This window comes from Leptonotus elevatus, chromosome 3 (genome assembly GCF_054856555.1).
Source record: "Leptonotus elevatus isolate MCC_2025b chromosome 3, RoL_Lele_1.0, whole genome shotgun sequence".
NCBI classification, from domain to species: domain Eukaryota; kingdom Metazoa; phylum Chordata; class Actinopteri; order Syngnathiformes; family Syngnathidae; genus Leptonotus; species Leptonotus elevatus.
Window position 1 is genome coordinate 19,479,157 of NC_141241.1, and position 14,575 is coordinate 19,493,731.

At 39.2% G+C, this 14,575-nt stretch overlaps 1 protein-coding gene across 1 annotated transcript; it reads left to right on the forward strand.

Annotated features, from left to right (window-relative positions):
- The first annotated feature begins 4,043 nt into the window (after positions 1 to 4,043).
- Positions 4,044 to 13,109, forward strand: gatm (glycine amidinotransferase (L-arginine:glycine amidinotransferase)). Its single transcript, XM_086072214.1, has 9 exons — positions 4,044 to 4,190; positions 6,028 to 6,246; positions 6,479 to 6,674; positions 7,697 to 7,887; positions 7,970 to 8,107; positions 9,447 to 9,611; positions 9,966 to 10,029; positions 10,970 to 11,086; positions 11,170 to 13,109. The coding sequence occupies exons 1-9, from the start codon at positions 4,122 to 4,124 to the stop codon at positions 11,280 to 11,282; spliced, it is 1,272 nt and encodes a 423-aa protein (XP_085928340.1). The 5' UTR covers positions 4,044 to 4,121; the 3' UTR covers positions 11,283 to 13,109.
- The last annotated feature ends 1,466 nt before the right edge of the window (positions 13,110 to 14,575 follow it).

Consider the following 14,575-nt stretch of genomic DNA (forward strand, 5'->3'; position numbering starts at 1 on the left):
GCATGCTGATAATCAGGGTTAATATTAATCACATGCTGTACATAATTAGCAAGGACTGCATTCGATAACCATGGTTAAGGGTGGTCGATGCACATCACCCCCAGTCCTTATGATAAAATTCACAGTTAAACAGTTAATATTTATGATGACAAATTATTTTGTGTGACGTGAAATGGAGCGATTGCCCATTGGAGCTAGTGCGGCAAAACTACTAGACTTGAGGGATTTTGGTGCTACTGACTGATACAATCCATCTAATAGGCTATAGCGAGAAACATGCCTACTAGTTGAGCCTAGAAGTGTTACTAGTGATGCATAATAGACTACTAGTAGGGTTAAATTACACACTAATAGGCAAAAAGTGGTTAGCATGTAGGCATCTAGTGCACTTGCTTTACTAATGACAAAGAGTGTACTCGTACAAGGACCTCAAACTGGATGTCAAGGATACCGAATAATTGCTGAAACTGTGTTTCACATATATAGTCAGACAAGCACAAACACTTCCATAAATTCTTCTTCTTTTTTTTTTTTAACAGATCAACAATGTTGCGCATCTGTGCTTCCCTGAGAATTATGCTAGTTATCCCAATCATTGAACCAAAAGATGCTATTGTGATCTAAGTGCCTCTGTTGACCTTTGGGCATCAGCAAAAGATGTCCCCTTTTTTTTTTAGAGGCCAAAGTAATATCAGCAGCGTCGAGGTTGTGAAACTCTTGTGAGCACAGTCCAGTCAAGCATGTGGCGACAGCGCCCGCACTGCTGGTTAATCTACACCGCTTTGATTATGTCTACTCCCTATTTCCACCATTTGTTGCACTCTTCACATGCTTGTGCCATTATGTAATTAATTTATTGCTTAACTTTCTTTGTTTTTATGTCACATTTTTACTTTATGCGCAGCACTTTGTATTCAGATGTGGTTGTTTTTAACTCATTCACTGCCATTGACGGCTATAGACGTCAAAAATTCATTTGAATTATTTCTAATAGTTTAACATCTTTTCCACTTTTGTTAACAAGAGTATGAAAACCTAGAAATTTTTTGGGTACATTTAGAACAGATATAAAATGTGTGATTAATCGTGAATTAACTATTGAAGTCATGCGATTAATTTAAAAAAAAAATTAAATTACCGCCTGACGCAATAAAAAAAATAGTATTCAAAATTAGGGGCGTCAGGTGATTAAAATTGTTTAATCTTAATTAATTGCACAACTTCACTAGTTAACTCACGATTATACACACATTTTATATCTGTTCTAAATGTACCCAAAAAAATTCTAGGTTTTCATACTCTTGTTAACAAAAGTACTACAAGACTAAACTACTAGAAATAGATCAAATTAATTTTTGACGTCCATAGCCGTCAATGGCAGTGAATGAGTTAAAGTGCTCTATAAAATAATGAGGTTGTGTTGAGTTATGTGACTTGCACTAAATTTTAAAGCTGTTCTGAACTTCTCTTCTTGTGGCTTCTATTGTAAATGCTACACCGACTCTGCTCTAAATTGATGGATTCATGTAAATAAAAGGATTTAAAACCTTTTCCTGGACATTAACAGTCAGGGAACGAACAATAATTACTATTGTATACTGTATTGTATTATCAATGCAATCATAGTATGCCATAGTTAGTTTTATGTTGAACCTTGATTGCTTAATACTGCAGAAGCTCTCACAACAAGAGATTTTTTCCCCACACTTACGTGTCATAACAAAACTTTCACCTTTTGTTGACCAATCACACTTTCAGAACCAGCTCAGTGGCCTAGTGGTAGAGTAGTAGAGCAGAATGGTAGAGTGTCCGCCTTGAAATTGGGAGGTTCAATCCCCGGCCGGGTCATACCAAAGACTATAAAAAAGGGACCCATTTTTCTCCCTGCTTGACACTCAGCATTAAGGGTTGGAATTGGGGTGCCTTGAGGCACTAATAAGCCGACTTACAAGCCGAGCTGTTGTTTGACTGATTTTTTTGCTTTGACTTGTGAGCAAAAATGAAAGATAAGTCTTATGTCTGCTCAGCTCAGCTCAATGCCAACAAACCATGCAAAATGTCTGATAACAAATAGCATCAATAGTTTTGGTATTATAACTCTTTAAGAACATATATTTGAACACATACAGAGAAGCAACACATGTAGACAGACAGTATGAGAATGGTCACAGGCATGTACTTTTTTTTTTAATTCTCTGTGACAAATGACTAATACTGCAAATTATTGAATCACAATAGTTGTGAAACTCTTCTTTAGTTGTCTCTGTGTGACTCTATCATACTGTGGATGATTTATGTGATGTGGGCAACTAGAGACCGCTTTGCACCTATGACCTTGCAAACCATGTGTAACCCCCCCCCTCTCCCCACCACTCATATAATTATGCCAGGCGGTAATGGGAGTGCTATTAAAAATATTTAGGGTGATTATGAGAGTTTGTTAAATGAATTGATTACCACAATGATTCAGAGGGGTTTTCCCACGCTGTTGTCATATTTATGAATTTACGAATGACCTCAATCAAATCCACCAAAATCGCATTACACCACCTGTGCTACTAGTTAGACCTGGTTTTAGTGAGTCTAACATCTTTGTTTACTTTTTGTAACCAAATCGGAGATACACCGGGGGGAGCTTGGCAGCGCTGGAACGCCTACGGGAGGCATAATGCCTCAACTGTACCAAATTCACAAGCACGCTCGCCTGGAATTGCCCAGCTCGAAAACTGAGATGCGGCCGTTTTTACGCTGAGCGCACGTGTGCCTGTCTACGAAAATAGATCACTCGGAGTTGTAATCTAGACCAAGGGTGAGAAGCTTCTGTACTTTAAACCAACAGGGAACCGTGCTTATAAAGAAAAAAATGATAATTTGTTGTACTTTTCTACTTTTTGGCCACTCTTCGGTTTCCAGGAAGCATTGCGGCGTGCAGTACTCAACTTTTTCCGTCATAAGGATGTTAATCATTTTCATTTGCGTGTTTATGTTACCCATAGTTGTTCAATGTGAGTCTTGATTCTGTCATATTAAATTGAAAGCTACTGAACACAGAAAATTCCATTTCAAATCACTACTGCCACCTGTGGTCAAAAAATGAAACTGCGTACACCCTTCGTCACGTACACAATGCACACATGACATCACGCCTGCTGACAGAGGGCGGGAAATTCAAACCCGAATGCAGTGTGAATACTGGCTTGCAGGTGTACCCCTTGTGCTGTTCAGATAGTGTTAATCTATTATTTAGAAGATGTTTCATAAATGTCATAAATGGTCAAATAGTAAAGATATTTTGGGCCAAATTGTTACAGAGCGCTTCTTTAAATTGCACATTGTTAACATGAAACTTTGAGTGTGACATTTAAGTCCCTGTTAATTCCACTGATACCAAGTGCTCATGATTTAGCACACGTGATTGTGTGCATCTCATGGTACCTCTTCGTCTTCCGTATTTTGACAGTGTCGCCATTAGCTTAAATTTCTTGTGCTAGCGCTAGCCATCGGTATGAATGATGTAATAACAACTCAAAACTGCATGATCACTTGTGGTAGCGGAATATATATTCTTTTTATAATGTTATGTTACCCACTTCTGGTGTACCGTATAGGCAAATATGTACTCTTAGGGACAAATTTATAGGTTACAAAATTGTAAGGGTCCTAATATGAACCCTGCCCATTTGATCTTTAAAAGTAGGCTGCATATTTAACACCTTTTTTTCTCATGTAAAAATATTAAAATAGAAAATTGTATGCTCAAATTACAAGAGCTACCATTCATGGTCCTGTCCACGTTTGAGGAAAAGCATGCCGTTTCAAAGAGGCTGTTTATTGCCGTCCAAATAACGATTCTTGCAACATTTTCAGACGCTCTCCTTGGAAACCTTTAGCGCCAGTAGGCCAGTAGATAAGAATTTGCTGGTGCAAGGGATTGTGTTTCAGAAATGCTTCTTTCCTCAAGTCACGTTGCCGCACAACCTGCAGCCGACCAATGGTTTTGCAGGCACGTAGACGCGATGCTATAAAGCCCGCGGAGAGCCGGGGCGTCCTCATTCTAAAAAAGGGAGCCAGGAAGACCGCGAGCCGCCTTTGAAGTCGCACTAAATCACCATTGGGCTATAATGCTGCGAGTGAGGTGTCTGAGAGGAGGGAGCAGAGGGGCCGAGGCTGCCCATCTGATCGGAGCTATGGTTTGTATTTTGTTTCTTTCCAAAGAAAAGCAACCACTTGAATTTTTAGACACGTGCATTACTTTCGATTATTTTCATCTTGATTTCATTGTATGTGTGCGTTTGGGTGCGCGCTCCTGAATGACGCGACAGCTGTGGTGCACAGATGCGCTCTCAAACTCATTTGACACCGGAGCAGCTTCTGAGCCAGCAAGACTGTATTGCGTCTATCTGGACGTAGATAAGGACACTTTAACATGTGAACTTTGGTATGGGACCAACCTTTCTTTGCACTGGTAGCCAAGGGTCAACCCCTTACGAAAAGCTGAAAATAACAAAATATAAAGCCTGTCGATTTAGTTTCCTTTTAGTGGTACACAAAAGAAACACTGGATTAAATGTTTTAAAATCCAGTAGACTTACATTTGTTAAGTGCAGTTAAGTTGTATTTGCCTTTTAAGTACATTTGCCTTTTGAACTATTTGAACTTGATATCACCAGTAAAATACGCACTAGTAGAACGACTAGGGCAGACTATAAAACCAATTACTTTCATGTTTTTCACTACTGTATGTGTCTGCACACTAGTAACAGACACCTGTTTGTATACGACTAGTGACGCACTAGATGTCAACGACGGTAGTTAATTTTTACAATGTCACAAGTGGTATTCGTAGCATGAAGTGGGCTAAGTTTGAGCGTTTATTCAATACTCTTGCTATACTCAAATGGCTTGTATCAATTATTTGATAGCCAACCGAAGGTCTATGTGTACTAGTGCCCTACAAGCTATAAGAAAAAAATACATTGATTGATTGCTATGTTTCTTAAAAAGCCTGTCGACTTGTTGGAGAGAATTCAGGATGTTACATGCAGGGTTGGGAGGGTTACTTAAAAAATGTATTCCGATACAGTTACGATTTGTATTTTATTTTTAAATTGTTGGTAACAAGTATCATAATATTAAAATAATGTAACGATTACTTTCAACTACTTTTGGATTACTCCAATACCTTCTTCTTTTTCCTTTCCTTTCGGCTTTTCCCTTCAGGGGTCGCCACAGCGAATCAGTTGCAGGATCTTTGTGCAGTTTGTCACTTTTTTACTCGCGACTGCCACCTGTGGCCCAAAGCGTAACTGCAGCATCTGTGTCAGGCTCGTTCATGGCGCGCGTGCGAGTACGTGCACGATCTTAAAGCGATAGCCACAGTTGACAAACGAAGACATGACATCAAATGAGGTAAGAAAAACTCCACCCCTCCCCTCCACAAAGAAACTGTGGAGTGTGCAGTGTCCGCACACAAAACTATAAAGGGAAGATAAAAACTGATAGGTGCAGTCAGATTAAAACAGTCAGGGCTCTTTTTACTCATCTGGGCATTGGTGGAATATGCATGATGTAGAAAAAAAAAGCTTTAATATTATCTTTTTAAACTGCACAATGCACCTTTAAAGTAAAGCATTTAATACATATTTGTATTATAATTTAAATTGTTCTTTTTTTGTGTTTAAGTGATTAATCAAAATTCTAAAATATGATTAATTAGATTTTTAAAAAATCATTTCACAACTCGTTTATTTTTATTTTTTACTGGTGATAACTTTAATAGATGATATTGATGCAATTGTTTTGATATTTTCAGAGGTTGGAGTTGACATGAGTAGAGATGTGCATGTGAATTTTTGTGCCATTAAACAAAGTTTAGTTTTTACAGTGCTCATAAGTTTACATACATGCATACGTGATTTTCCACTTCTCATCACAATATTCTTCGGGCTATACACAGTATGGAAAGTAAATGACTGTTGCTTTCGTCTCATTCTAACATGATCCGCGATATCCCCGTGCACTCCGCAGGTGGGCCGTGCAGCGACGGGTTGGGTGCAGAGGGCCTTCCAGAGCACCTCCATTGCCGCAACTGTCCAAACACAACCGACGGTTGAAGACGACCATGTTACTGAGCCTGCACAGCACGAGTGTCCTGTTAGCAGCTACAATGAATGGGACCCTCTTGAGGAGGTCATTGTGGGCCGTGCTGAAAATGCCCGTGTGCCTCCCTTCACTGTGGAAGTGAAAGTAAGGAAGTTTTGTTGTTAGTCAAATTGGTAAAAACCTGTGAAATTGCAAATTGTGACGGCATAATTCTTGACAGCTCTTATGTTTAATTTTATTGTGTACCTAATGCTGCCTGGTATTTAGGGCCTCGTGAAAAAATATCACTTTAGACCCTTTGGTAAGCACTTGTGTGAACACAGTGTCCGGTCAAATTATGACTGATTCATTTTCTTTCCATGAAATTTCCTGCTAGGCAAACACATATGAGAAGTACTGGTCCTTCTATCAAAAGTACGGGGGCCAACCTTTTCCTGCGGACCACTTAAAAAAAGCTGTTTCTGAAATTGAAGAAATGTGCAATATTCTCCATCACGAGGGCGTGGTTGTGAGGAGGCCAGAGCCGATCGACTGGTCCCTGGAATACAAAACTCCGGACTTCCAATCATCAGGTATTTTTGCTCATTCATCAGGTTTCTATTTGACGTTATGTTTTAAGGTTTTGAATTGCTGCTTTATTGCGTTTTATTTATGTACAGTGCTTTGACTCAGTTGTGATTGTCTTTTAAGTGCTCTATTAAGTTGAGTTCAGGTAACGTAAAAAAAAAAAGTCAGATCTAAAAAAAAATTCTACATAAGGACTGATTCCTGTCATGAATGGCCACTGAACTCCAGTAACTGATGCTCCCCAAAATATTTGTAATTGCCCATATAAGAAAAATGTAATGTAAAAAATAGGGGTACCACTTTTTTTTCCCAGACTGAGTATTACATTTCAGTATTTGCACATACACCATACCGACACTTGATGATGCCATTACATCATGCAGTTGTGATGAAAATTTATTTTAATCAATACTGTTCAAAAGCACAAAACCCAAAGGTTTCTTTAACATGGCATACCGTCTGTTCCACTCAGCATCTGCAATCTTGCCACACGTTTCAATTACTAAATGTAACATGTAACACAAGGCATTTCAGTTCTAAAATTAAACTGCGATACATTATCACATCATTGCTAAGATTAGATCAGATCTCACATTTATTCATGCTCATAGGGACAGAGCCCTGTTGCATCTATCTATTTATCTAATCCTTTCTGTAGACGTAAAAAGCAGGAGTGAAGAGGATTTGCCATTCAATAATCTTCAACAAAAACATCTATTAGATATCTACACGAAAATAAAGAGGAGGCAGAACAGTCGCAGTTCAGCCCTTGTAGATTCATATATTTACTGATGTTTTTTGGGTAAATTCTCAATGCACATCATGCCGTAAATTATATGCGTTTTTTTGCTTTTCGCATGCTGGCCGGAATTCGTGATGGCTACTTGCCAGGGCTTTAGCTTCATCTTGTGGCATCTTAGAGCATTTCAGAAAAAATACAATAAAATCAAATGAGTGAATTCGCAAATCGCGTTTCATTGGCGAATTACTGTATCGAACCGATAAAGGATGGCATATTGTTTTGTAGGCATGTATGCAGCCATGCCCCGAGATATCCTTATGGTGGTGGGAAATGAGATCATCGAGGCTCCAATGGCGTGGCGGGCTCGCTTCTTCGAGTACCGAGCATACCGACCTTTGATCAAGGAATACTTCAGAAAAGGTGCTAAATGGACCACTGCTCCCAAGCCCACTATGGCCGATGAGCTGTACGATCAGGTGACGCTTTATGGTGGTGGCCCGTGCTGTGTTTCCTTCTCGTCTATTTAAATAACACTGGATTCGTTGTGACTTCCTTTAGGACTACCCCATCCGCACAGTGGAGGACAGACACAAACTGGCCGCTCAGGGCAAATTTGTGACCACGGAGCACGAGCCCTGCTTTGACGCCGCCGATTTCATTCGTGCTGGGAAGGACCTTTTCGTCCAGAGAAGTCAGGTACACTGAGGAGGCAAAACAGGACAACACACTTGTTTTTCAAATCACCGTAATTCCTGAACCGCTAGCGCTAGCAACGTAATTCCAACGGTTTCTGAAAGCAGAGAAGCAGAGCTTTACGTGGATACCACATATATTACGGTAGCTAGCAGATTGTCACGTGTGGAGGAGGGGGGAAGTCCCGCGTCATAGAGAGGAGTAACTTCAAAGTACCGTAACTCCGAAACTATTTGCGCTAGCAACGTAATTCCAACGGTGTCTGAGAGCGGAGAAGCAGAGCTTTGCATCGATTACACATGCATTACGGTAGCTTGCAGATTTACATGTGTGGAGGAGGGGGAAGCGCTGTGTCATCGAGGAGAGTGACGCAGGAGACAGGAGATGACGCATGCCTTACAAATCAACGTGTCCACGGAACCTTTTGCGCTAGCAACGTATCTGAAAGCGAAAGAACCCCCCCTAAAAACGATAAAAACAGGCAGACTGCTATGATAGTAGTACTAAAAGGGCCTTTACTGTGAGTGTTGTAAGGTCATTCCAATTTGGACCTGCAACGTGCAGATCGAAAGATTAGATTGAAGACATACTGTAGTTTTCTACTGTTAAACTTCAACCTTAGACTATAAATCAAAGGCTGTGAGGGTTAATAGATATAAAAGAAAATAATTTGCATCAACTTATTAATGGGGGGCACCAACCAACCAAGGGAGGCAACATACAATGAAATCTACATCACTTTTTTACTGCACCATTATGTCCAATTTCTCTTGCAACAATGAAGCTACTGAAAAATTTCTGCGACTTACGATGAACGAGCACAAGTGCAAAACGGTGGCGGCGAACTTCACAAAAAGCAGCAGACCGTTAACAAGTCTTCAGTGCTTGCTTAAGCAGTTTATTGTCATTCCTAGTTAAAGTTTAAACCAAAAACAAAGATAATTTGCAGGTTGTGTATTTACATGACTTACAAAAGTCCACTAGCTTGATGCTAATACAGAAAGCAAAATGTTGTGGATGTGCCAATGAAACTAGCGTTGATGTTGCAGTAGTTACAATCCTTCACACAATTGATATATGAAGACAAAGAGTGAAGCAAGTTAGCAACACATTTTAAGACAATATACTGAAACCAGGCATATATTATTTATCCTCTGTTATTACTGCAAATATGGCCAAGTAATCAAGTCATACAATCTTGCTTAGTTACAACAATATCTGTACTTGCACGAGTTAATTGTCTTGCGTACTGGTCTTCTAAAAACACAACCAATGGCACAAACATAATCAGGCAAGACTTGTCAAGTTATCTGGTTCAAGCCTAACTTTCTGTATCCCGCAGGTTACAAATTACATGGGAATCGAGTGGATGCGCCGTCACCTGGCCCCAGATTACAATATCCACATCATCTCATTCAAAGATCCCAACCCCATGCACATTGATGCCACTTTCAACATCATCGGACCAGGACTTGTGCTGTCAAACCCTGACCGGCCATGTCGCCAGGTAAGACCGGAACTTCCTATCGATGTAAGGCACCTGCTGAAGCTTTTAGTAGGGATGTTCGATACCACCTTTTTTCCAGACTGATACCGATACCAGATACCGATACCACTGGTACACCCCCCCCCCCCAAAAGACAGATAATTTTAAAGAAAGACCAATTAATACCGATATAGTATTTTGCCTTAAAATTGCATGTAATTAATGGCAATTTTCTATTCCTCTAATTTCTAGCTCCTGATTATAAAACTAGACGTCATGATTCTTCTCCTCATGGTGTTTTTTTTTGTTTAGTTTTTTAGCATATTAGAACCTATGACAGCTGGTGTCTGAGTAATTGTATTATTATTTTCTCAGATTGACATGTTCAAGAAGGCAGGCTGGACTATTGTAAAACCTCCAACACCTCTGATTCCTGATGGTGGGTACTGACTGGAATTGAATGATTTTTCTCATTTCACCCCAAAAAGCTGAGATTTTCCACTCCTATTTTTATTGTTATTAATGAGCACATGTATTGTTTAAAATTGGGTTGACAATGCCAGGCCATTTAACAAAAACATTTTGAATGTATGAAAGATTTTCATATCCATTGATATTTCACTGTGACAGCATTTACATATGGAGGACCAAAACTGCCAAAATTCAAAGTAAATAAATGACTAAAAGTGAAAATAAAAACGGATATATAAAAAACTAAAATTTGAAAATTAAATAAAATGAGGGGGCGGTCCTAAGCGTGTCTTGGGTTGGACTCCGCCGTTGCAAACTGCCTTTCATTGGTCGAGTGAGCGGCTCGGCGAAGAAGGAAGTCTCGCCGGCTTGCATTGGAGAGCCCCAGCAATGGACGACTATCTTGTCCACTGTCACCTCGATTTGTTGTCAAGCAACGCAAGTCGCAAGTTGTGGTGATAGTGGACAAGATAGTCATCCGAGGTTGGAGCTCTCCATGCAAACCGGCGAGACTTCCTTCTTCGCCGAGCCGCTCACTCGACCAATGAAAGGCAGTTTGCAACGGCGGAGTCCAACCCAAGACACGCTTAGGACCGCCCCCTCATTTGAATAACATCGACCAAAACTGCCAAAATTAAAAATAAATAAATAAATGACTAAAAGCGAAAATAAAAACTGATATAAACAAATATAATTCAAAAATTATATACAAATGTATTATTTATTTATATATTTTTTGTTGTTTTTATTTCCATTTATATTTTATTTTTTTGGATTTAATTTTTGAATTATGTTTTTATATCCGTTTTTGTTTTCACTTTTGGTCATTTATTTCGTCATTTATTTATTTAGAATTTTGGAATTTTTGGTCCTCCAAATTAACAAGCTTTTCTCGCATATTTGTGTAGATCACCCTCTTTGGATGTCCTCCAAATGGTTGTCCATGAATGTTCTGATGCTGGATGAGAAGCGCGTCATGGTTGAAGCCAATGAATCCTCCATTCAGAAAATGTTCGAGGACCTCGGTGAGTGGAACAGATATATCGATGATCCCATTTACTTCTGAGTAGTGTTATGCCTCAATCGTGTATTTATTTTGGTGATGTAGGTATAAAGACCATAAAGGTGGACATTCGCCATGCCAACTCGCTGGGTGGCGGCTTCCACTGCTGGACTACTGACGTCCGCCGCCGTGGTACATTGCAGTCCTACTTCTACTAGCCTTGCCAGAAATGGGCAGTTTTTATTGAGCTTTAAAAGATTAGAGCCTCCGTTTGGAATTTTTATTCAATTGCGGATTTTGGAATTAATACTTAGTGTCTCTAAGTTTAACACTAAGACTAACAAGGGGGCTGTATAGCTTTTATTTGCAAGTCAATTACGTGTGAGCGTCAAACTAGTGAACATTATGTTTTTTAAAAGCGTATTAACAAATACACAAATACATGAATTAGTCTTAACGGTGGGCGCCGAAGTCGTGCTCTGGATGGGGTCTTGATGTCCTGAATGAATATGAATGTATTGTTTTGATTTGACATCACTGTGCATTGCAGTGCCTTTGCATACAGCTTGCTTTCGATATACAGTGAACCCCTGTTTATTCACAGTTCGGCATTCACAAAAGTGCAAATTGCTGGGAGTTTTCCAGGAACTTATCTTTTGTTATTTGCTTAAAAAAAAAAAAACGTCATGACACATTGTTGAACTGAGGGGAGGAGCTTCACTTAGTCAGACATAGCCATGCCTAATAGAAACATGGTGCTTTGCTGCCATCTTGTGGCATCTAATGGCAATTACAACCCTTTTTATAGTACTCGCGAATAGCGGGGCGTTCACTGTACACTCACCAGCCACTTTATTAGCTACACTTTGTGATCTTTTGCAACAGCTCTGCTATAAATTCTGCCTTTAAAGCGTCACCAGTATTCTTAGAAAGATAATGTTGCTAACGTTGTGTTCTGCGGTGTTCATAGAAGGCATTGGGACATCAGAAATGGTGGCAGAGTGATTGCATTGCACTGTTCAAGTGTACCTGATAAATTGTCCACTAGGCGTACGTGCTCAATAGCAACATCATATCTCAATATTAACTGCATTTCTGGCCTGGCTATTGTTTCTGGCTTCGACATCTTCAAGTCATGGTGAGGACAAGGTACAGTTTGGTATGAGAATGTCATCAAACTCGGGCACAGGAGGAAGTGAGCTACCTCCTTTTGAATACTCAGAAACAACACTTCTGTCATTTTCCAAAGTATTTTTTATATTTAAAAGAATGTGTTCAAGTTGTTATGTAGGTGATTAAACATGATGAATTTATTTTCACTGGAACATAATTTTGTAAAGATTTTAATTGATTGGACAAAGTTCTATTTATATTTGTCATTTTTCTCTTTATTTGGACTTCCCACCAATTCGTGTTTTTGTATATTTACAGTCCATATCAGATTTTGTATACCTTTTGCCTCTGCTGTTCTCTTGTTGCAAAACTGGGCCGGTTATATGCTGTAAGTCATTCTCACTGAACCACTTGGCTGTTTTTCTTCGCACAGCAGAAAGCAAGTGCTGTTTTGTATTGTGCAACATTAATAAATGGAATTAAAAATGTGAGTTTCGATTTTGTAAGTGTCTTATGTGGCAAATGTGGTCAGTTTTTCATCCGTTTTCGACAGTGCTTTGCCTCGCAAGGGTTGCAGGTGCGCTGACGTACTTTTGAATGGAATAAGTTGTCATCTGAGGTGGTCAGACCCAAATATGAATGTTTTTAACCCCAAATAAAACAATTCCTTTTTCCCCTTATTGTTTTGATCAAGATCTTTTAAGCATTTAAAAATATATATAATAATCACACTATGGTAATTTTAGTAATTTAATTGCTTTGTATTTATTTCCTTTGCGTTTAAATGTCTATAAATCCTTTGGTTCCAAATGTGCTTAAATGTCGTCAATTTAATGTTCTGTGAATGTCTTCAGTTGTTCATGCTTTTAGATGTCCTATGTATGAAATGTGCTATACTGTATAAATAAAGTTGCCTTGCAGTTTGAGCTTCATCCTTGGATGTCACAGTTGTGGAAATCCAGTCTTATCACACATCTGTTCAAATTCAGCTGCCCATTCTGAATATTATGCAATAAATGAATGCAACGTTATCCTCTGATGTACGCCTTGAATAGTTGGGCACTTTATTAAAAACATTGAATCATTGGAGGGATGAATATCAGTTATTCTCAAAGTGTGTTCCTCGTCGCATTAGCTTTGTATAAAGTTTTTTTCTGTATTTGTTGGTTGACTGTGTTTGCTCTCAAGGTTCCTGTTAGTAGTTACGTTCCCATGTAGTGTCCTTGTGTTTGTTACTTTGAATTTCGTTATGGAAATTTGTTAATTTAGTAGCCAATTCTTGATAATTCCTTATTTGTCTGTTTGTTTGTTTGTTTTGTTGTAAACTACTGTTTATTGTAAAGTGAGTTGAGTTCATTGCCACTATACAACATTTGTATTTCGAAATTGTGCTTGCAAGTCAGAGCAAAAAAAAATTGTCTGAACAACTCGTAAGCCTGGTCACTCGTGTCTCAAGGCGCTGCTGTAGTCTGTATTTGACTAAAACTTTGTTTTTGATAAACAATTAGGGCTACTACATCACTATAATTTAAGGGTGATCATGATAATATTACTTGGGTTTTTAGGTGCTTAGCTAGTGTAAAACGTTTCAGAAACCACTTTTAGAATTTAAAAAACAGTTTCAAAACGTCTGCCTTTAAAAAGAAAATGTTGCTCAGTTTTTTGGGTTATACTGTAGTTATCTGTAGTTTAGATCCGTTTGGAACGGCATATACTGACATACATATCATATAATGCTGTCATAAAGTATTTTTGCGGTGAAAGGGCAGCACGGCGGAGGGAAAAACGTGGAAGGTTTAAGTATCTCAGAAGCACTTTGGTACTCTCCTGTACAGTTATTTATTACAGGACCAGTAAAAGACAAGGCCAATGCTGTGTGCTTGCATTCAGTGTTTTAAGTGGACCGGGATGCACCGGTACGGAACTCCGACACTTCTAAATACCTCCCTTGAGCGTCCAGATACTTCTCAGCGTCCAAAGAACGTACTGTCAGCGTTCCTGTACACTTGACAACGCATGTTTTCTGATCCCAAAAAGCTGTTCTTGTGTGCGCCGCTAATACACGGATATACATATAATATTGAAGTCCTGCTCTCATCACACCACCATACGCACACTTAATCCAGTTACCGTAGAGATCTGTGCTTGACGAAGAAGCGTGCATACGGCATTCAAGTCGGCCGCTGTAAACGTGATGCTAGAGCAGCTAGCCCAATGCTAGCAGACCCTAACGCGTGTGTACAACCATAACTCTTGAGTTAAGAAAGTGAAATAAAAACGCTACCATGCTGTCCTGGCTCAAAGATTCAAAAAGACCACGGACTCTGGGGTAGGATTGGATTCGCAGGCTGATACAGCACAGGTGTAAAACAATAAATAAAAATAAAATAAATAAATG

Coding starts and splice junctions, on each gene's coding strand:
- gatm (XM_086072214.1), top strand. CDS start 4,122: ATGCTGCGAGTGAGGTGTCTGAGAGGAGGGAGCAGAGGGGCCGAGGCT. Junction 4,191..6,027: donor CCCATCTGATCGGAGCTATG/GTTTGTATTTTG, acceptor TGCACTCCGCAG/GTGGGCCGTGCAGCGACGGG. Junction 6,675..7,696: donor TCCGGACTTCCAATCATCAG/GTATTTTTGCTC, acceptor ATTGTTTTGTAG/GCATGTATGCAGCCATGCCC.